Source organism: Sorex fumeus, unplaced genomic scaffold (assembly GCF_029834395.1).
Source record: "Sorex fumeus unplaced genomic scaffold, SorFum_2.1 ptg000070l, whole genome shotgun sequence".
NCBI lineage: Eukaryota > Metazoa > Chordata > Mammalia > Eulipotyphla > Soricidae > Sorex > Sorex fumeus.
In genome coordinates this window covers 13486482-13509264 of record NW_026606127.1, presented here as the reverse complement: position 1 = coordinate 13509264, position 22783 = coordinate 13486482, and the positions used below count along the sequence as shown (strand labels likewise).

At 43.2% G+C, this 22783-nt stretch overlaps 1 protein-coding gene across 1 annotated transcript in view; it reads left to right on the top strand.

The window, feature by feature from the left end:
* Positions 1 to 22783, top strand: part of VBP1 (VHL binding protein 1) — a 39342-nt gene that overhangs the window by 5594 nt on the left and 10965 nt on the right. The window contains 3 exon segments of the mRNA XM_056128867.1: positions 5205 to 5242; positions 5245 to 5364; positions 7353 to 7477. Coding sequence (XP_055984842.1) covers positions 5205 to 5242; positions 5245 to 5364; positions 7353 to 7477 — 283 coding nt within the window.

Genomic DNA, 22783 nt, shown 5'->3' with positions numbered 1-22783 from the left:
TTCCTCTAAAGTAAACTATGCAAAGGACATAAGAGAGAAAGAAAAGCAGTGTTTCACTTACAAATACAAAATCCAGAGTTCCTCAGAAGGATCTGGCCTTACAAGTCACAGGGTCTGAATTGGGTAATAGATGTTTAACAGATGGAGAAGCAGGGCACAGAGGAGAAGTTAAAGATGAACACAGAGGAATGGGAGTGCTTCTGGGTAACTGTGATGGGTGTAACCCAATAAACCTAAGCTCCTTGCGGGAAGGGAGAATGGAAAAACCGATGGTATCCCACACCTCTAACTCATTTTCACTCAGCATGCTACTCTTCATGTCCATCCATTTATAAGCAATTTCCTAATGACTGTGTAGTATTCCATTGCATAAGATATATAGGCCTTTGATTCTGTTGAGACGGAAGCGGTCATTGAAGCCCTAGCCAATCAGGGCATTCAAGCCCAATACATCAGGATCCTCCGTGAGCTGTATTGCAGATTCACTACCAGGATCTCACCATTCTACAAAGAAGTGATCGTTGACGTCAAGAGAGGGGTGCGGCAGGGTGATACCATTTCACCAAAACTCTGCAGTGCCACCCTCGAGAACATCATTCGAAGACTGGAATGGGAAGGAATGGGAGTGAAGATAGATGGTCGGCAACTACACCACCTCCGCTTTGCTGATGACATTGTTTTAATAACACCAAACATCAGCCAAGCGGCACAAATGCTGGCCGACTTTGACCGTGAGCGTGGAAAGGTAGGACTACAGCTGAATCTTACGAAGACAATGTTTATGAGAAACAGCCTCGTTCCTGACGCCCCATTCGCTCTCAACAGAACGACCATCTCCGAATGCAACAGCTATGTGTACCTAGGTCGAGAGGTCAACATGACAAATGACCTGGCACCCGAGCTGCTGCGCAGGAGGAAGAGAGCGGCTTGGAACGCCTTCAAGAACGTCGAAGAAATAGCTAAGAGGACGAAGTACCTCCGGCTCTGGGCACATCTCTTTGATTCCACTGTTCTTCCTGCATTAACATATGCCTCAGAGACCTGGGCCCTACACAAACAGGATGAGAACGCTATTTGGGTCTCCCAAAGAGGAATTGAAAGAGCTATGCTTGGAATATCACGTTTCACTCAAATGAGAGAACGAATCCGGAGTTCTGACATCCGTCGACGATCAAGGATCAGGGACGCTGTCTCATTTGCCAAGGTGTCGAAAATCAGATGGGCTGGTCACATAATGAGATTTAAAGACGACCGCTGGACTAGAGCTGTTACCGACTGGATCCCACGGGATGTCAAAAGACTGTGTGGCCGCCCACCTACCAGATGGTCAGACTTCTTCATCAAGATCATGAATGATCGGTTTGAGGCTCTTCATGTTCCCAGAGCGAACAGATGCCATTGGGCTACACTAGCACGCGGCAGGGACAAATGGAGACGTTACTGGCGCCCGCTGGAGCAAATCGACGACTAACGGGAAGTTAAGTGATTAAGTGATTATCATTGTTTTTTTAAATCCAGTTTTCTGTCCCCTGACACCCTGATTATTTCCAGATTTTGGCTGTTGTTAATAGTACTTCAATGAACATAGGCGTGCAAATGGATTCTTTGCTGTGTGTTTATGTGTCCCTAGAGTATAGGCCAGGACTAGTATTGCTGGATCTTATGGAAGCCCATTTCCTAGTTTTTTGAGGAATCCCCATATTGTTTTCCAGACAGTTTGTACCAGTTGGCATTCCCACCCCTTGCTGATGTTTTTGCTGCTCCTTTCGGCAACATGGGAATAAAACCTGGAAGTTGGGGCATGAGGAATTGAAAAAAAAAAAAAGAAAGAAATACTGGTGAACTTTTCTGACATTTCCTGAGCATCAGGAGTTTTCTTTATCAGCCACCTGCCAGAACTAGAGAACTAGTGGATTTCTCTTGTCTGCACAACAGTGCTTACTTCAAGCTTTCAGGTTGCTTTAGTGATAAATTCACTTCTTTTGGGGAGGGAGGCCACAGCCAGTGGAGCTCAGGACTTACTCTGGGCTCTGTTCTCAGTGATCACTCATGTGGGGCTCGTGGTGTGCTGCCAGGGATTAAATCTGGGTTGGCCATATACAAGGGAAACATTCTAGCTATTGCGTATCCAGCCTGATAACTTCTTAATGTGATAACAGGTGTATTTGTTTAGTTTTGTTTTTGCTTTTTGGGTCACACCTGGTGATGCACACGGTTACTCCTGGCTCTGCACTCAGGAACTACTCCTGGTGGTGCTCGGGGGACCATATATAGAGAATGCTGGGAATTGAACCCTGGTCGGCCATGTGCAAGGCAAACGCCCTAGCCACTGTGCTATCGCTTCAGCTCCAACAGATAGATTTGTATAATAGAGTTCCCTCTCATTTTAGTCTCCCCTTCACTTTTTGCTGTTTTTAGTCATGACTGAATTTTTTTTAATCTTCCCTTTACTTTATTGCTGTTATCTTCAGAGTTTTTGCTATTCTATTGATGATATTCTGAGGAATCCTGTGAAATTCCCAAGCTTGTCTGGCCTACCAGCCCTTTTCAGAAAAAAATCACATAATGCCCGCCCCCCCCCAAGTCTATCTCCTTTAAACTAACAGAAAGGTTTGCCAGTTGCACCCAAGGCTACTACTACCCCACTGGATGGTCCCAACCCTGCCCCCACCCCCAGAGGGTGATATCTCCCACTTTGTTTCCTAGAGACTTAAAATATGGATAGTTAAATTACAAAAACCTAAAGGTAAATCAAAATTTGATTATGAAACCACTTATATGCGTCAGAAGACTTTAACCCTGAACATGGTCCCTGCTGACATGGCTGCTTAACTTCACCCTGATCATGCACCCTGCTGACTTAATGAGTGTTTTAAACAATATTTTATTAAATGTTTAAAACCCTTTATTATGATAAAATATATAAAACTCCCTATACTAATAATGTATTATTATTTGCTAAACCCATCTGTGCTCAGTGGCTACTTCAGCTCATTTTTGGTGGGGGGGGCAGCGTCTGGGGCCACGTGTTGACAGGGATTGTATCTCCTACAACCCACTGACCTATCTCTCTGCTTCACCAATCATTTACGTGTGTAATTCAGTGTCATTAAATACATTAAAATCTGGGTCCAGAGAGATAATACAGCAGAAAGGGTGCTTGCCTTGCTCACAGCTGATACGGGTTTAATCCCCAGCATCCTGTATGGTCCTCTGAGCATCCCATATGATCCATATGGTTCAATACACAGAATCTCATATGGTCCAGGAATAATTCTTGAATGAAGAACCAGGAGTGTCCCCTGAGATCGATGGGCATGATCCCTAAGCCAAGACAAATAAATGCAGTGAACAGTGAATGCATCCACTCTAGTGAATTTTTAGAACTTTTACTTCATTGCGAGCAGAAACTTTAACAATTAAAAATAATTCTCTTTCCACTCACACCCATACCATCATAGAGTGTTTTATATCCTTGGGGTAGATGCCCAAAAGTGGAATTGCTGGGTCATATGGCAGTACAGTTCTAAGTTAGCTGAGAACTCTCCACATTGTTTTCCACAGGGGTTATACCAATCAACATTCCCACCAGCAATAAATAGATGAGAGTTCCTTTTTACCGCATTCTGTCATCACAGATTATTCCTACTATTTTGGATATGTGCCATTCTCACTGGTATGAGATGTCATCTCAATGTCATCTTGATTTGGATTTCTCTAAATATAAGTGATGCTGAGCATTTTTCATGTGCCTACTGGCCATCGACCTGAGAAGTGTCTATTTATTTATAGTGTCTCCCCATTTGTTGATAAGGTTTTTGAATTTTTGTTGATCGTTGGGAGTACTTTATATATCCTGGATGTCAAACCCTTTTTTCTGATGTGCTGAATGCAAATATTCTCACCATTCAGTTTGCTGACTTTTAGTTTTAGCCCATGAGTTTTTGTGGGTTTTTTTTTTGCCATGCAGAAACTCTTTAACTTTATGTAGTCTCATTTATTTATTTTTGACTTTATTGCCTTTGCCACTGGTGTCAGATCATTGAAGGCACCTTTGAGATCCAAATCCTGGAGTGTCCTGCTTATATTTTCCTCAAAGTACTTTATAGTTTCTCAGATTGTGTTAAAAAATAAAGTTTGGACAAGAAAAAGAAAGATGACTCGGCTGATGTTTTGGTTGAAATTATGTGCAGCTGTATGGTTTTATGCACAAGTCCATTCAAATCTTTAAAACTTGGACAGGCAGGGAGTTTTCACTGTCTTTGTCATAGAAACATCTAGAGGACTGTAGTAAACTAGGGTTAACAGCAGTTCCTCTTTCACTGGGCTGAGTGGATTAAATAAGACTCAGTGACTGAAAAATAGTTTCAAAATAACTTTATCACATTTATTGTTACGAATGTGTCCTCATTAAGTAGGCAACTGACATGCCTTTGTTTATAAAGGGCTGCCTGATTCACTGAGGCCCTATGAAGCCAGACTATTGTGGGAAGCACTACAAGGCAAGCAGAGTCAGGGCCTAATAATAGTGGTTTGATGTCAGAAAAAAGGAGCGAAAAATACTAACTTGGTCTGAATGAGGCATCTGCTGTCCAGATGTGTGGACGATGTTGTGGAGGACTAGAAGCCTTGGAAGTGGTTCTATATACCATGAAGTTTAGGGAGTGTTCACCCTGAGGGAACCAGATTTTAATCAAAGGTCACTTTTGGGAAAGGGTGGTGCGCTGGGCTGTGTTTTTATTAACCGGTGTCTCCACTTTGAAATAGATGCACAAAACAAGTTCCCTTCAAGGGCGAGGGACCTCGCTGGCATGATGAGCCCGGAAAGTCACTGAGGCCCTATTTCCCTTCTGGGCTCTTGGCCCTCAAGCTCCAGGTTAGCGTGTATCCTTAGGGGGACTGCGAGAGCCTTCCAAGGCTCTACTGGCGGGTACTGCTTGCTAGTGCACGGTGTTGTGCTCCAGCTCGGCTCCGGTTTGCCGGCACAGGCCTGCCCACCTATCAAATCCCGGAAATCCCTTTTCCCGTCCCGCCCCAGGTGGCCGCAAGCAAAGATTTCACTCCAGAATCAACTACGAAGCCCTCCTACGGCTGTCTGTCACCTGAGTGCAGCCAATCAGCACCCAAAAGTTCGAGACACGCCTGAGAAAAGAGGCGGCCAATCACCGCGCAGACTCGCCACGGAGGGGCGGGCCCGCTGTGAGCCAGCCAATCTCGAGCCCCTGGGGGCGGCCGCTCCGGAGGGGGCAGTCCCGCGCTCGCTCCCCCAACATGGCGGTCGCGAAGGATGGTGGCGGTTTTGGCGGAGGAGCGGCAGGGAACGGGCGGCGGCTCCACCTAGGGATTCCGGAGGCCGTGTTCGTGGTAAGTTGCTCGCAGGCATCCGGCTTACTGGGCCGAAGCCGCGGACCGCCCCTTCCCGGGCCTCAGTTGTTCGGGAAAGCCGGTGGGGCCGCGACATGGGCCGTTGGCGCGCTGGACGCGCCCGGAGGCCACGCGGTCGGAGCAGGTCTCCGCACGGAAGGGGCGCGGGCTGCCTCGCGACGGGGAGCCAGGGAACCGCTCGACCGGGCCTGAACAGGCCGCCACAGCCACGGTGGCCGAGGCCCACGTCGTGCGGGACGCCCGGTCGGCTGAGGGCTGAGGGCTGCGGGCGGCAGGGGCCGAGCTGCTCTCCTGGCGGAGGCGAGTCGAGGCGCGCGGTGCCACGGAAGGGAGCGAAGGCTGCGGGGCCTCTTCGGACGGGGTTTCCGGCAGGGAGCGCGGGCCCGGGGGCACGCGTGGGATCTGGAGGGTTCCGAGAATGGGAACGCTCCAAACAAAGGGGCGCGACTAGACGCTTTCGCTTATTCTACAACTAGTACTCGAATCCTCGGAATACTGAGCCAGCCCTGTCCGACCCACCCATCGGGCCGGTGCCTTCAGCGGTTCTCTCTCTTCTTGAACTTTCTGGACTTTCTGGGTTCCGGCTGTCTTTATCTTTGTGGGAATCAACCTTTCTTACATCCTTCAAAAGACCCGGGTATCTAGACTATATAGATAGTCTATAGATAGTGTATAAAGCCCCTACACACTTGATGTGCCGTATTTGCATATATTGATTCTGCTTTGTAGTCGTATTTTTTTCCTGGTTATATTCTTTATTTTGGGCTGGAGGGATTGCACAGCGGTAGGGCATTTGGCCTGCGCACAGCCGGTCCGGCCGAGCCGGGTTCGATTCCTCCGCCCCTCTCGAAGAGCCGGCAAGCTCCCCGTGACGTAGTCAATATGCCAAACACAGTAAACAGCAAGTCTCACGGTGGAGAACGTTACTGGGCCCGCTCGAGCAAATCGATGAACAACGGGAGGACAGTGACAGCGATACTCTGTATTATGTATTTTCTCCCTTACACCTGCTATTTATTTCTCTCCCGACTCAGCGTAACAACATAAAATCTGTTGGGTACAGGAGACCCTTTCCTAATAATGCTTTTTACAACATTATTTTCTTCCCGTTAGAAGGTTCCTTATATTTACATCTAGTTTCTGGCCTTTATTTACCTCGTTAGTTACCTTTTCTTCTTTTTTTATTAGTTAGCTTTTCTTCAAGGACCACTTTGTAGTATATGTGAAAAAATCCTATTTGGTTTTACTGTGCCTTTTGCTTGATTTTTCCTCTCTTTCTTTTTTGCTTTTTGGGTCACACCTGTCCGTGCACAGGGGTTGTTCCTGGCTCTGCACTCAGGACTTACTCCTGGCGGTGCTCAGGGGACCATATAGGATGCTGGGAATGGAACAGGGGTCGGCCTCGTGCAAGGCAAACGCCATACCTGCTGTGCTATCACTCCAGCCCCATTAATTTTTCCTCTTGCAAAGACAATTCTCTTTGCCTTTTAGCTTTACTTTAGTTCAGCCATTTGATACTTAAAGAAGGTTTTTGTGGTTTGCCTTGGGGAGCTAATAACATTCAGCATGATCTCTGTGGCCATACTTGTTTAGCTAAAATTTTAAGTAATAAAATTTATATGGTTGGCATACAAACTCTTGGATTCTTTTGTGACTACAGCATTGGACCAGGCAATGAATTTAATTGCTGGAATTTCTATATTTACTATTAAGCCACATGGGGAATACATAAAGCAGGCAAGGTCATATTCTTTCTCCTATGAAGATAAAAAGAAGGTAAATGAAGAATAAAATAGGTGCATAGTATATATGTGCCATCTGACTTGGTTGGTTTTTAAACTTTCATAATTTTTTAGTTAAGAGGAACCTTTGGAGAATAAAACAAAACTGTGCTTTAAATATAAAGCTAATAGGTAAAAACATGAGATTAGAGGTACACTGAAATATGTATTATTTTTTATATAAAGGAGGATGTAGATAATTTCATGAAGCAACCTGGAAATGAGACTGCAGATGTCGTACTAAAGAAACTGGATGAACAATACCAGAAGTATAAGTTTATGGAACTCAATCTTGCCCAAAAGAAAAGGAGGTAGGTGTAGAAATTTTTGAAGTTTTTCTTTACTTGATCCTTTGTGGTGTGAACTTAAATAAACGGACATAATTTATATACAGTTCAATATCTAGCTGTTGAATATTCAATTTGATCAATTTTGCCTAATTACATTCGGTTCTGTAATTGTTGTGCAGACAAATATACAGATCATTCCTTTAACTGAGGAAATTCCTGCCTTCCCCTTTCCAGCAAACCCTGCCCTCTCTCAGAGCTATTAACTCTTATAAATTCAACCATAGTATAGTTCTGTCTGTTCTGTCTTTTTGGATATCATCTGTTTGGATATCATATAGTAACTACTACAATAACTACATAGTAGTTACTATGTCCAGTAGTAGCATATAGTAATTTAGAGCAGACCGAAGTGACAAATGATCGTTTGAGCATAAGATACCACTTATGCAAACTTACAAAAGCTTATTTTTTATGTAGGAGTACTGCTATTTATTCAGCCACTGATTAGCTGATTGAATTGGGCATGAACTCCACCTTACTTTTTTTTTCATAATTTTATTTATTTTTCTTCTTCACAATCACAGTCACGATCCTCCCATTGTTCATCGATTTGCTCGAGTGGGCCCAGTAACGTCTCCATCGTGAGACTTGTTGTTACTGTGTTTGGCATATCGAATATGTCACGGGGAGCTTGCCAGGCTCTGCCGTGCGGGCAAGATACTCTCGGCAGCTTGCCGGGCTCTCCGAGAGGGGCGGAGGAATCGAACTCGGGTCGGCCATGTTGGCCGCTTGTAAGGCAAACGCCCTACTGCTGTGCTATCGCTCCTTTATTTATTGTATCACTGTGGGAAAAGTTACCAAGCTTTCAGGTTTAAGTCTTGGTCATACAATGATCAAATACCTTTCCCTTCACCAGTACTCATTTTTCGCCACCAAGAACTCCAATATACCCTCCTCCCACCCCTCCCAATGCCTGTGAGGCAGATGATTTCCACTTAACTCTTCTCTACATTGATTACATTCATTATTTCGACAAAAGATGCACCATTATTGTTTAGAATTCCCCGCCTCCAACAATAAGAATTGCTGAAAAGGCATTGTGAAATACTTTGTTTTCTATTGCTGGTTATGAGAATCATATAATCTTGCATGGCCGCAATAGCGGCCTTTCGATTTTGGATTTCTGCAAAGAGCCAGATAATTACGAGGTTGGTTTCTGTGCTTCTGGTGTTATGGCTGTGCCAGAGAGCCGCTCGTGGGGGGCAACTCGTGACCTCGGTAGGGCGAGAAGGACAAGCCGGTACCGCCCCCCTTCCCATGAGACTGCAGTTGCCCCATCAATGCTGGCTCATACCTGGCTTTCCAAGAAGCTCTGAGGCAGCAGCCACCTTGTATGCGGTCCAGAGGCATTTCTGCAAAAAGCCGCTGGGTTTTGAGATTTGTTTCTGAGTCTCTTGAATCATGGCCGTTAATTAGCTTGATCAGGAGCCAGAGAGGCTGTTTGTAGGTGGCGACTCGGGGTCTCGCTGCGATGGGGAGGAAAGGGCTAGTTCTACTCCCATCTGGTGAGGCCCTGCATGTCTCATCCCTGCAGGCCAAAACCTGTACAGAAGCTTCTGGAGGATAGTGGTCACCAGGCCGCCAAGGGGAACAGGACAAGGCACGAAACTTATCCCCACCTGGATTGGCCCAGCGCCAGTAACCTACTGTAGGAACAGGACGCATTTCTGCCAAAAGCCTTTGGGTTCCAAGATTCGTTTCTGAGTCTCTGGGATCATGGCCATTAAGTAGTTTGGTCTGGAACCAGAGAGGCCATGCATCCAATTATATAGCTGAGCCAGAGGTGGTTTGTGGGTGTGTCTTCCATATACCTAACTTTTAGCCGTTTACTTTCTTGGTAAACTTTGCCCCAAGTTTTTGGGGTCTGACCAAAGGCACAGCAGCATTTTTGGGGTATCTGAAAGCATGACGGTGCCATCAGGCTGCTGATGCACTTGCCTCACAGATACAAATCGACCTGCTGGCGACATCATACCCCCACATAAGCTTATTTTTAAAGGTTTCTCATTTGATTTGGGAAATTTGAATATGGAATCTTAGATGAGATAGAACATAATTGACATGGATAATTGGAAAGCATTAGTGGAAACAGCTGGAGGAGATACAATAAGCGTGTGTTGGAAAGAGCATATGTACATAGAAATATCTAGAAAAATTTATGCTAATAACACCGTTAATAGTGCTAATCTCTGGGTGCTGGAAATGTGGCATTTCTCTTTGCTTGTCTAGATCCTTATTTTTTCCTCAATATGCTTGTACTTATTTTGTAATAAAAGTTTTTTGGTTTTTGTTTTGGGGCTACATCTGGCAGCGCTCAGGGATTACTTCTGGGTCTATGCTCAGATTTCATTCCTGGAGGGCATGGGGAATTATATGGGATACCAGGGATTGAACCCAGGTCAGCTGTGTGCAAGGCAAGTGTTCTGCCCACTGAACTATTGCTTGGCTCCTATTTTTATATTTATTTATTTATTTGCTTTTTGAGTCACACCTGGTGATGCACCGGGGTTACTCCTGGCTCTGCACTCAGGAATCACCTGGTGGTGCTCGGGGGACCATATGGGACGCGAAAATCGAACTGGGTCGGCCGTTTGCAAGGCAAATGTCCTACCTGCTGTGCTTTTGCTCCAGCCCCCTATTTTCATTTTTAAAAGAAGAATAAAGCCTGTGGGAAGTATTAATTGTAGAAGAAAATGCGCCTCAGTATCAAGCTCTGGTAGAGACGGTGGAATTTGTGTGTCAAAGTTATATTGTCAACTCTTGTACTGTGGTATAGTAGAATACCCTCCCAGGTTTACATATGCAGAACTGCCATGCATGTACAACCCACAGTAAACCACCACTAGAAGAGAAGGGAAATTAAAATGATAAATAAAAGATATATATTTTTTAAATGTTGAAACCAGGGAAATGGATGTCCTTTATCACATGAGAAAGTGTGTGTAGGTGAAGAGAATATGAAAGGGGCCAGGGATAAATTCAAAGAAACAGCTCAAGCCTTGTATATGAGAGATTCCATATTTGAACCTTGGCACTGCATTGCTCCCCAGCATCAGTGTCAGGGACCTTGGTGGTCCTTGAGCACTATGGTATATGGCCCTAGTGACTCCAGTACTGCTGATTTGACCAGCATTGCATTATCTGGTCCAGTTTCAAGACTTTTTGTCCTGCACAACTGGACACAGTACCTTTGGGAGTGGCCCCAGTTTCCCACAGGACTGCTGGGAGGCCCTGTCCCATTCTGCCTCCTGATCCCCCCTCCCCTCCCCCCCAAATACTAGTAAAGCTCTGGATATTAGAACAGAAGAAGTTTGAAATGGGATAATGGGCAAAAAGCTAAAGGGAAAGTTGCCAGTGATAATAGTTAGGGAAAACTAGGAGATTGTGAAGCTCTGAAATTCAATCTAAGAAAAGGCGTTCTTGGGACTGAAGATACAGTATAGTGGATAGGGTGCTAACCTTGCAGCCAGCCTGGGTTCAGTCCCCAGCACCCCATATGATTCTCCCATGCCCTCCAGGAGTGATCCCTGAATACAGAGCCAGGAGTAAGCCTTGAACAATTCTGGGTGTAGAACAAAATCAAGAACAAAAAAATAAGTAAAAGTTCAGTTTTTAGGAAAGGTATGGAGAAGAGACTCATTAATTATTGTCAAATGCTGCTGATGACTCAAGATGGAGAATGGATGTGGACTTAAATAAATGCAACTCATTGGAGTCAGCGTATATGGAAAACTTCTTTTAGTTGTTTTATTTATTTATTCCTTTTTGGGTCACACCCAGCCGATGCTCAGGGGTTACTCCTGGTTCTGCACTCAGGAATCACTCCTGGCGGTGTTTGGGGGACCATATGGGATGCTGGGAATTGAACCTGGGTCGGCTGTGTGCAAGGCAAACGCCCTACCCGCTGTGCTATTGCTCCAGCCCGTTTTATTTTTTGAACAGTTTTATTTAGGTATTGAAATTTGTAATATTTTTAGTCACACTTTTCATGCATACATCGTTCCAACAACACGTCTACTACCAGAGAGCCCACTTCCTTCACCAGTAACCCAAGAATTGCCCCCATCTAAGCTCAGAAGAATCTTCAGTTCTGATGACTTTGACAAGTTGTTGTTTTCTTACTGTGTTTCTTTGCCCCAACATATGGGAGAGATAGCTTTTTTGTGGAAGTGGTGACACCCTACATACATACAGATAAATTGAGCTAATCTCCTGAAATACCACAAAATTGTAAATTGAAAATTATTTTTTCAAGAAATACACCCTTTATGAGGTATATAAATTAAAGAATAATATTATGGGTAATACAGTGCTACTGCATCTTAGAGTTTCCATGAAATTGGTAAATCCTACATGTAAACTTTAATAAGGGTGAAAAGAATTAAGAAAATTCAAAGGGGAAAGTATGACTAAACTAATAAAAGTAGTGTGTTTTGCCTAAAACTTTAGTGTTTTTTTCCTAAAAAAGTGAATTTTGGCTGTATATTAGAAAATACTGTATTATTGATACTAAAGTGTCTGCATTAATAAGTAAAATATTATAACAAAAATCTGGACGTTTAAAGACCCTAGTCAGCAGAACATTCAGTATAAATGAGATCTAATTTCATTGTTGGAAATGCATAAAATCCCTTTGCAAGCTAGGAGTGAATCTACCTTTCTTAATCTAATAGAGGGCAATCATAAGTACTGTGAATTTGTTCCATACTCAATGCCACATGCTGGCAAGTTTGTCCTGTCCTCCAGGGACGCTCCTTTAACACTTAACATCTCTGCTTTCAGTATTATGCCCTCTGATTTTTATCATCCTAGGTACTGTATGTCTTGGAGTTTTCTTAGTTGAATCTGTTTCGCTGGGATTGTTTGGGCCTCTTGTATTTGGTTGCTTATATTCCTCAACTCTGACAAGTTCTTAACTATGATTTCTGTTTTAGTTCTTCATCAGATTTGCCTTCCTGGTCCTCAGGGACTCAAGTAATTCCTACATTGTTCCTCTTGAGTTTATCCCATGGTTCTCTGGTATACTATTCATTTTTTTGCAGTTTCTTTTTTTCTATCTTCTGTTGTTTTCTAGAAGTTTTCTCCATCTCATTTTGAAGCTTCTTGACTTCCTCAGCTGCTGTTACTCTGTTGCTCAGAGTTTCTAATGAGTTTTATTTTAGGGGTGCACACCTAGCTGTGTAGTCTCACTTGATAGATCTGTTGTGCAGTTTATGGGCTCTCCTTTGTATATAAGTTCCTTTATTTGATCTTACTGCAGTCAATATTGTGTCTCTATCTTTGGATTTTATATATTGAGTATAATTTTTCTTAGAGTTTTTCTAATTTGTCTTCTTTTTCACTGGAAGCCTTTGGACCGCTTGGATTTTGGTACCTATAATCCTCAGCTCTGGGAAGTTCTTATGGATGATTTCTTTACTTATTGTTTCTTCATCCTATTTGCCTTCCTGTTCTTCAAGGACTCTGGTGATTATTATATTGTTCCTCTTAAACTTGTTCTGGCATGCTTTTCATTTCTTTTCAGACTGTTTTGAACCTTCTGCCTTTTCCTAGAGGTTTCCTCCTCTGTTGGAGTTCTCCCCGGCAGCAGCCCACTTCCCAGAGAAGTCGTGACCCAGGGTACTCCCTACAGACTCCTGTGTAATGTTGTAGTTATCTCGTAAGTTCACTCCTCATCTTGGAGCTCCTTGATCTCTTGCTCAGCTTCTGTTATCTTGCTGTTCAGAGCTTCTATTGACCTCTTAATATGACCTACCATATTCTTCATTCCTGTCATTTCGGACTATAATTTTTTCATTTTGACTCATACTTTTTCTTGTGCTTTGCTGACCACTGTGCTATCATTTCTTTGAACTCATCATAGTGTCACTAAAGAATTGAGGATTTGCTGGTGTTGGTTTTGATGAAACTGTTTTTGCTCTTTGAGCTTGGTGGGCTTCTATGTGTTTTTTTCCATTGGTTTTCTAGTGTTCCCATACTGGGGTGAATCTTTGTAGTTTCTCACCCTGGAAGATATGGAGAGATTAAGCTAGAGGTTGTTCTCTCTCCTCTGCCCGTCTTCAAAGAATGACAGGAAGATTGATTGTGAGCAGCATGTAATTTGTTGAGTAAGTTGCTTAAGTGGCTGAGCACTTCAGGAGCTGCGGTGTAGGCACTTACTTTGTTGAAGGCTGGTATAGAGGCTGCTTCGTCCCACCCAGTATGGGGGAGACCTTTCCAAAACAGGTCCAGTGATACCAGCCGGAGGCAAGCCTCACCTGGGATGGTGGAGCAGTGCACAAGAAGGTTCTAATAAATTTTTCATATTTTACCATATTCATTTGTTATTTCTGCTTGTTTCAGCACTCCTGCTTTCTTGTGCTTTGCTAACTGCCTATGCCATTGTTTCTTTGAGCTCAGTAAACTTCTTCATTATGGTGTCACTCAAGTAATTTTTTGGGGGGCCACTCCCAGCTATTCTCATAGCTTACTCCTGGCTCTGAACTTAGGGATCATACCTAGTTGGACTTGAGGGACCATATGGGGTCCCAGGAATCAAAGGTGGGTCAGCAGCATACAAGGAAAAGTATCCTAGCTGCTCTACTATCTCCTGACCTCGAGTCAGTTTCTGAGGGTTTACAGGGCTAATTGGTATTGATAATGTCTTTGATGTTACTGTTCCATTCATTGAACTTGGTGGGCTTTTGCCTGTCTTCCCCGTTTGTTTTCTAGTGTCCCTGCTGTGCTGAGACTGTTTGTAATTTGATCCCCTGGGAGGCTGAAAAATTAGAACTGTGAGCACTGTGGAATTGCCTGGGCTGTTAACATTGGGGAAGTCAGGTTTAGAGTCTGTTAGAACCTAGCTAGAAGGAAAGGGGTCTGCCTCCCATTTCTTTTTTCTTTTCCGGAGGATGGGGGAGACACATGTACTGGTGCTCAGGAGAATATTGGGTGCTGGGAATCAAACCTGGGGATCCCTCATGCAAAGCATTTCCTCCAACCCAGATTTTCTTCCATCTCTCCTGAGCCTGAAATTTTTTAGAGTTTTACCCATTCTGTAAATGTGTTGGTTGTCCTTTGGTGGGGGTGAGTACCGCCAGTAGTGCTCTGGGACTATACTTGGCTTGGTGTTTGAGGTCACTCCTGAGGGAACTTGTGGGACAAAACAAGCTCTTCAGCCATTTGAGCCATCTCTGGCCTGGTTGTCTCTTATTTCCAAGTGTTCTTTGTATATTGAGTATGGGTTATATGCATGAGAAACTTTCTTGTTTGTGATTTGTTTCTAATGTCTAGTTACAATTTACTTCTAGGTGCCAGGAATATGGCTTGAATGGTAGAGCACATTCAAAGCACAGCCATGGATTCAATCACCAAGGCCTCCTAAGCAACGCTGGGAGTGATCCTCGCCCCTCGAGCTTTGCTGGGTGTGACCCCCTTAATAACGAATTCCCCTTAATAGTTTATACTCTTATGTTGTTTATGAAAGCCTAGCTTGTATTTCATGTTCAAGAAGACGGACTCCTATATTTTCTTTTTTGCCCACTTTATTTAAACACCGTGGTTTACAGAGTTGTTCGTGATGATTTGTTAAAGGCATTCAATGTACCATCACTAGTCCCATCACCACTGTCACCTCCATTTTCACTACTACCCTAAAGCATGCTCCCAAAGCAGGCCTACAATAATTTATTTTATATTCCTTGCTGGGCTGGAGCGATAGCACAGCGGGTAGGGCATTTTCCTTGTACGCAGCTAGCCCAGCTGAGCCTGGTTCGATTCCTCTGCCCCTCTTGGAGAGCCCGGCAAGCTACCGAGAGTATCTTGCCCACACGACAAAGCCTGGCAAGCTCCCCGTGATGTATTCGATATGCCAAACACAGTAACAAGTCTCAAAATGGAGACGTTACTGGGCCCGCTCGAGCAACTCGATGAACAACGGGAGGACAGTGTTTGTGTTTGACAGTCAATTCCTTGCTACCACTAAGTGACTAACAGAATGATCAGAAATGTTTTGTAGAAGAAAATTTGTGAAAACTCTTGTGTATCTCACCATGAGGATATTAGGCTCTAGCCTGAGGGTTTACTAAGCTGTTGCTTAGTTAACCTTCCATCCTAGTGTTTTTGTTAGTTGAGACTGGTTGGTTTCCATGTTACATCCCATCGTTCTACTACTGGGAAGTCAGTGTTGTAGGTATTGGAGATATTGCTCCAGAAAATCCAGAATTCTTTTTTTTTAAATTTTTATTAGTGAAGCACCATGAGGTACAGTTGTAGACTTAGAAATTTTTGTGCTTGGGTCAGTTATACAACGATCGAGTACCCATCCCTCCACCCGTGCCCATTCACCACCAATGATCCCAGTATCCCTCCTACCCCCCCCCCCCTCCATCCCACCTGCCTCTGTGGCAGGGCATTCCCTTTTGTTCTCTCTCTCCTTTTGGTTGCTGTGGTTTGCAACAGAGGCATTGTGTGGCAATCATGTTTGGTCTATAGTCTACTTTCAGTATGCATCTCCCATCCTGGGAGGATCTTCCCAACACCATTTATTTGGTGCTCCCTTCCCTATTGAGCTGCCTTTCCCCCTACCATGTGCGGCTGGCCTCCAAGCTATGGCGTAAACCTCCTGGTACTTATCTCGGCTATTCTTGGGTGTTAGTCTCCTATTTTGTTACATTATATTCCCCAGATGAATGCAATCTTTCTGTGTCTATCCCTCTCTTTCTGACTCATTTCACTTATCATGATACTTTTCATGTAGTACCAATTGTATATAAATGTCATGACTTCATCTTTTCTAACAGCTACATAGTACTCTATTGTGTAGATGTACCAGAATTCTTAACTGAGCAGTCCAGCTGTAGTTAAATTTTTAACTGGGTGGCAACTTTGGGGTGTGGGAGCAGCTGCCAGGGCTTTGTTTTGGTGGAAACCTGGCCCCCCCCACCTTCAAGAGCACCCTGATGTTCTCACCTGGGATGTGTATCTGAGAAATTTTTGTGGATAGGTGATGTCTTTTGAGATATATTTACGTGTCTCCAGAACAAGGATGGTAGGTGAGCTTACATGATGGTGACGATGGGACATGGGCCACCTATATTTTCTTATAAAGGTTTTTAAAATTTTGTTTCACATTTAACTTTTTAACTTGTGTCATTAATTTTTTTCTATGTGCTATGTGGGAGGATTCCCATTTCTTTTTATATGGTGTAGTTAAAATAATCCCTTTTTAAAGGATATACTGTGGAGATACAACTTCACTTGGAGTCATTTAATTTTTATGTACTCTAATTTATGTGTAGAGCTCTTTGTATCTGGTGTAGTAATCTGTGTGATTATCCCAAGTTCACAAAGATACCCTTATTTATTGTATCACCATGAGATACAGTTACACAGCTTTCATATTTGAGTTTTAGTTATACAGTGATCTAAGATCTATCCTCCATTCCTCCACCAGTGAATATTTTCCACCACCGATGTCCCCAGAATCCCCTCCCCATCTCACCTCTCCCCTTGCCTCTATGGCAGACAGTTTCCCCCATATTGTGTCTCTACTTTTGGGCATTATGGTTTGCAGTATAGAAACTGAGAGGCTATCTTTTTTGGTCCTTTATCTACTTTCAACACACAAAAGATAACCTTCTAATTCTTTACTCTCAATGCTTGTTTTACTTTTCACATTAAGATTGATTATCTAAGGGTTAATCAATCCTTCGGGGCTGGCGCGATAGCACAGCGGTAGGGCGTTTGCCTTGCACGCAGCCAACATGGCCGACCCGAGTTTGATTCCTCTGCCCCTCTCGGAGAGCCCGGCAAGCTCCCCGTGACGTATTCGATATGCCAGACACAGTAACAACAAAGTCTCCAATGGAGACGTTACTGGGCCCGCTCGAGCAAATCGATGATTAACGGGAGGGCCTTTACCTTTACCTTTTATCTAAGGGTTATTCAGGACTGTTTGCTGAATTCTTGTGTAATTTTAAAACTTGTTTCTTTTACCCCTCTGTAAATTAATTGTTGTAGCTGTGGTCTTGATCAAGGTTGATTTTTGGGGGGTCGAGAGGGATCACTGCTTTATAGTTTTGTACTATTCTTGCATTAAGAAGTCAATACTAGGGGCCGGAGCAATAAAAGAGTGGGTAGGGCGTTTGCCTGGCACGTGGCCGACCCAGCTTCAATCCCCAGCATCCCATATGGTCCCCCAGCACCGCCAGGAGAAATTCCTGAGTGCAGAGCCAGGAGTAACCACTGAACATCACTGAGTGTGACTCAGAAACAAAGAAAAAAGAAGTTAATACTATCTAGCTCACATGATATGAGTATCATATCATCTCTTTATGATACTCAATGTATAGCTCCTTTAGTTATGAGTTATAAAATGAGTTAATTTAGTCATTTCTTAATAATAACCTGGCATATTTTTCTAAAGAGAAAGGAGCTTTCTAGTGTTGTTTGGAAAAAGCAGCTGCAGGAAATCAGCTCACTTTTCTGTATCATCCCTTGCTGGACTTTTAGCCTGTGGTTCTAAACACTTGTTATGTCTATGCTACTCTCTAACAAAGGAAGTGTGCTCTGGCCATTTGAAGGATTAGAATGAACCAGCTTTCCTGCCGTATTTTAATTTTGACTGGAGGGAAGCGTCACACTCTGCAGGGCTCAGAGCTTAACTCCTCGCTCTGTGCTCAGGGATCACTTTTGGCTGGGCTCCAGGGACCATATGGAGTGCTGGGCGTTGCATCCAGATTGGCCTCATGTGAGGCAAGACCCTCATCAACTGTACCATCTCTCCAGCCTCTCTGCTGCCATCTTAACTGGAAATTTCTGTCCTTTATTAAAAATAACAAAACCTTTTTAATTTTCTTATTTCACTATAATTTGTCTAAGTGTGGATGTCTTATCTAACTTTATTCCAGCTTCCTATGACTGTGGCTATGGACAAGTTTGCCTTTCTCGGTAGAGGATTTTGCTTTGACTGTTTTCTTTACTAGCCTCCTCCCACTTAAGCCTCCTCCCTACTGAACTCAGAGTCAGGTCTCAACTTGGGCCTTAGGTCTAAGTGGGGCTGGACATCTGCTTCTCGACACCTCCTTTTCTATAGACCTCACTACTCAGCTCGAAGCCTCTTCTGTTTTATTGCCTTTAGTTTTAATTTTTCCTGCAATTTTCCTCACTGCTTTGATAATAACAATGAAACAAAATGACTCTTCATGATGTATCGATGTTTTAGCAGAGGGATTTATTTAATTTGGATGCTAAAATTATTGATATTTTATATAGTCTTTGTGTATTGTATAAATCTTGCTGCCCATCATTTATCTTTAACACACGAATCTTAAGCTTTTTCCCCTGTAACTGGAAATTTTGATTTTATTTTTTGCTTTGTTTTTCTATCTGGTAGTTTCCCCCCTCATTGGAAATTCAGGTTTCTGTGGATATTGACACTTCTGATTTTGCCACCCATTTTTTTTGGGGGGGGGGGCACATTGGGCAGTGCCGAGGGCTTATCCTGGCTCTGCTCAGGGGTCACTCCTGGCGGACTCAGGGATCCAAATGGGATGCTGGGAATAGAACCTGTATCTGCTACTTGCAAGACCAGTGTAATACCCACTCTACTGTTACTCTGGCCCCTTATTTCTCTTTATTATTCCCCCTCTTCTTTTGACTTTGGTCATTTGTCTTTTGGCAAATAAACATTAGTTCTTTATTTCAACAGTAGTATTGGTTGTCATATAGCCACTTCTCTTTTTTTTTTTTTTGGCTTTGTGGGTCATACCCAGCAATGCTCAGGGGTTCCTCCTGGCTCTGAATTCAGGATAACTCCTGACGGTGCTCAGGATGCCATATGGGATGCTGGGGATTGAACCACATGCAAGGCAAATGCTTTACCCACTGTGCTATTGCTATTGTTATTGCTCCAGCCCCATACTTATTTTTCATATTTCTGTAGGGTACAATTGTTTTTTCTGTTCTCCCTTGCCGCAGGGAGCTTAGGTTTATTGGGTTACACCCATCACAGTTACCCAGAGGCACTCCCATTCCTCTGTGTTCATCTTTAACTTCTCCTCTGTGCCCTGCTTCTCCATCTGTTAAACATCTATTACCCAATTCAGACCCTGTGACTTGTAAGGCCAGATCCTTCTGAGGAACTCTGGATTTTGTATTTGTAAGTGAAATACTGCTTTTCTCTCTCTTATGTTCTTTGCATAGTTTACTTTAGAGGAATGTCCTTTTTGTATAGACACAGGAGGACTGTTAATGCTATGCTTTTGTAACTTGGGAGTTCATTGACTCTGAATAACACTTACTTCTGGGCATCTATCTTACTTATTCGACCTAAGCCTCAGTGGCCCTTAGTTCCTAGCACCCCATAACATTAAACATTTTACTTTTAAGCCATGAAACCAGCAAAGATAATAGTTAAGGGTGTAAGCACTCAGGTTAGAACTGCCTGTTCTTTCAGGATGTAGCAGGGTGAGGAGAGTTGGTTATGTTACTTGGGTATATGTGTGACCTTGGTGGCTTAGGCTGCTGGGTCTATCAGTATACAACATGTCTTACAATAGTAAATGTGTTAATTGAACATACGAAACTGTGTTGCAGTATTGGCCTGGAAGATAGCTCAGAGGGTTGGAACTTATATGCCAGAGTTTGGTCTCCTGCACTGCATGACACCTTCTTATGGAGGATCACCATGCCTCATCAAGCACCTGACTGTCAGACCTGGATATGCCAGGCCAACTCTTTCCTGGAATGGGCACTGGGCCCCCAAGTACTGCTGTAGGCATTCCCAAAATGTGACATAGAAATAATTTACAGGGCCAAAAACCTTGATATGGACACGTTTCTTAATTTGTATGTGTATTTGACATTTCACAGAAGGACACATCTTTTGGTCATTTGATTAGATGAGTATCTATAAAAATGACCAAAATTGAGAGTTCTAAAATACTCATATTTAATTCCAAAGAGTTCACAGAATATTAGGATTTAAATTGATGAAATTTAATAATTTAGCAATTAAATTTAATTCTTTTTTTTTTTTTTGCTTTTTGGGTCACACCCAGTGATGCTCAGGGGTTACTCCTGGCTTTGCACTCAGGAATTGCTCGTGGTGGCATTTGGGGGATCATATGGGATATGCTATACTATGGCTCCGGCCCCTAAATTTAATTCTTAATTAAATTTTAATTAGATTTCATCTGTGTGTTCCTGGAGTACCACATAGTGATGGGTTTTGGGTTTTTTTTTTTTTTTGGTGAAGCAAGATAGTTTTTATTAAGACATTTAGAAAGATGTGAGGGGAGAGAAAGAATGTGGAAACTAGCAGGCAAAGGAACACAGAGATTAGCAACTTAGATATGTGTTCAAGTGAGAACATGGGCTTGAGCAAGATCGTGATAGGTTTCTTAAAATTTCTTTTATTGAATAACTGGGAGATTCAGTTATAAAGTTGTTTATGATTGGGTATGTCATACAGTGTTCCAACAAGTTTTTTTGTTTTGTTTTTGGGCCACACCTGGCAGTGCTCAGGCTTACTCCTGGCTTTGCACTTAGGGATCACTCCTGATGGGCTCATGGGGACCCTATGTGATATTGGAAATCAAACCTGGGTCAGCTGCATACAAGACAAACACCATACCTGCTCATCTCTCTGACCTGCTGTTTTGTATATTTTTCCATGCAAAATAAATGAAGGCCGTGGGAAGTTTCTCATTGTCATTAAGAAAGAGCTAAACTGGGGCTGGAGCACAGTGGGTAGGGCGTTTGCCCTGCACGCAGCCAACCAGGGTTCGATTCCCAGCATCCCATATGGTTCCCTGAGCACCGCCAGGAGTAATTCCTGAGTGCATGAGCCAGGAGTAACCCTTGTGCATTGCCAGGTGTGACCTCCCCCCCCCAAAAGAGCTACACCTTAGTGACAGAACAGTTTCTTTTTTTTTAAGTGACTTTTGAGCCAAAAAAGAATTTGTCTCATGCTCTTTTTAGGCTGATTTCATTTGGGAATCAATTGCTAGTAATTTTACTTTATTTTTATTTTACTTTTTATGTTTTGGTGGCCCAGCCAGTTGTGCTTGGGGACTCCTACCAGCTCTGTGCTTGGGAGTGGATCCTGACAGTTTTGGGGATTGAGTTGGTCATCCTGCATGCAAGATAATTCACTAGCCTAGCTTTTCATTTTTTGTGGCTTTATTTTTATCGTACCTGTAGGGTCATAGACAAATAGAGTAGAAGGTACAGAGATTTTTCCATGCTTAGCTACCTCTGTTACCAATATCCTTCACCAGATTGCTGTATTTGTTATAGTTGATCAGCCAATATCTTGGTAAATTATTGTCAGTGAAATTCCATGGCTTAGACTTTGTTTTGTTGTACTTGTCATAAGTTTTGACAGATGCATGTGCTATCTACTTTTATAATACTATACAGTGTAGTTTCACTGTTCTAAGAAAACAGTGCTGGGGTAGTACAGTGGGCAGGGTGCTCACATGTGGCAAACCGGGTTTTATCCCTGGTACCCCATATTGTTTCCTGTGCCCCACCAGGAGTGATCCCTGATTTCAGAGCCAGGAGTAATCCCTTAGTACTGTTGGGTCTGGCCCCCAAACCAAAAAGAAGAAATTCTATGTGCTCCATCTATTCATCCCTCCGTGCTAATCATTTTTGCTTTCTTCATTCCTGTTTGTAATATTGTATAGTTAGAATTGTACTATTATGAAAGGCCTGGGACAGGGTTGCAGAAGGAAAGAAATAGTCCAAGAGGAGAATTTGACTGAAATGGAGTTTATTCGAAAGAGAGTGCTCACAAGCCTAAGGAGGATGTCACCTGCCAGTGTAAAACACTGGACGGGTTTTTACTGAAGTAAAGGAGGCCTGGCTCTGGGGTTGGTTAGTTAGCACCAGGGTTAGGCAGGTAGTCTTTTGTTATGGGTTCCGGAACTGCATATGCAGGCTTCTAAATGTCCATGAACTGTTATACTCTATTGTAATCTGGTATATTAGGCATGCAGAATATTGAACATGCTTTTTCCAAATGCAGGAAGCTGTCATTGCTTTGCTCATGTTTAGGTAACTGTGATGCATATGTCTATGTGGTGAAGGCATTCACCAGGACTATGCAGGCTTCATAGATCTGGCTTGAGAACTGGTGGTTTCCAGTGGTTCCAAATTCAGAACAAAAATATTTGAATATCTGTTACTTTAAAATGACTCTGTTAAGGATAATTGTGTACTTCTGATAACCTCTGAAATGTGGTTTGCAAATAGAAATGTGAAATAATCATAATGGTGTGT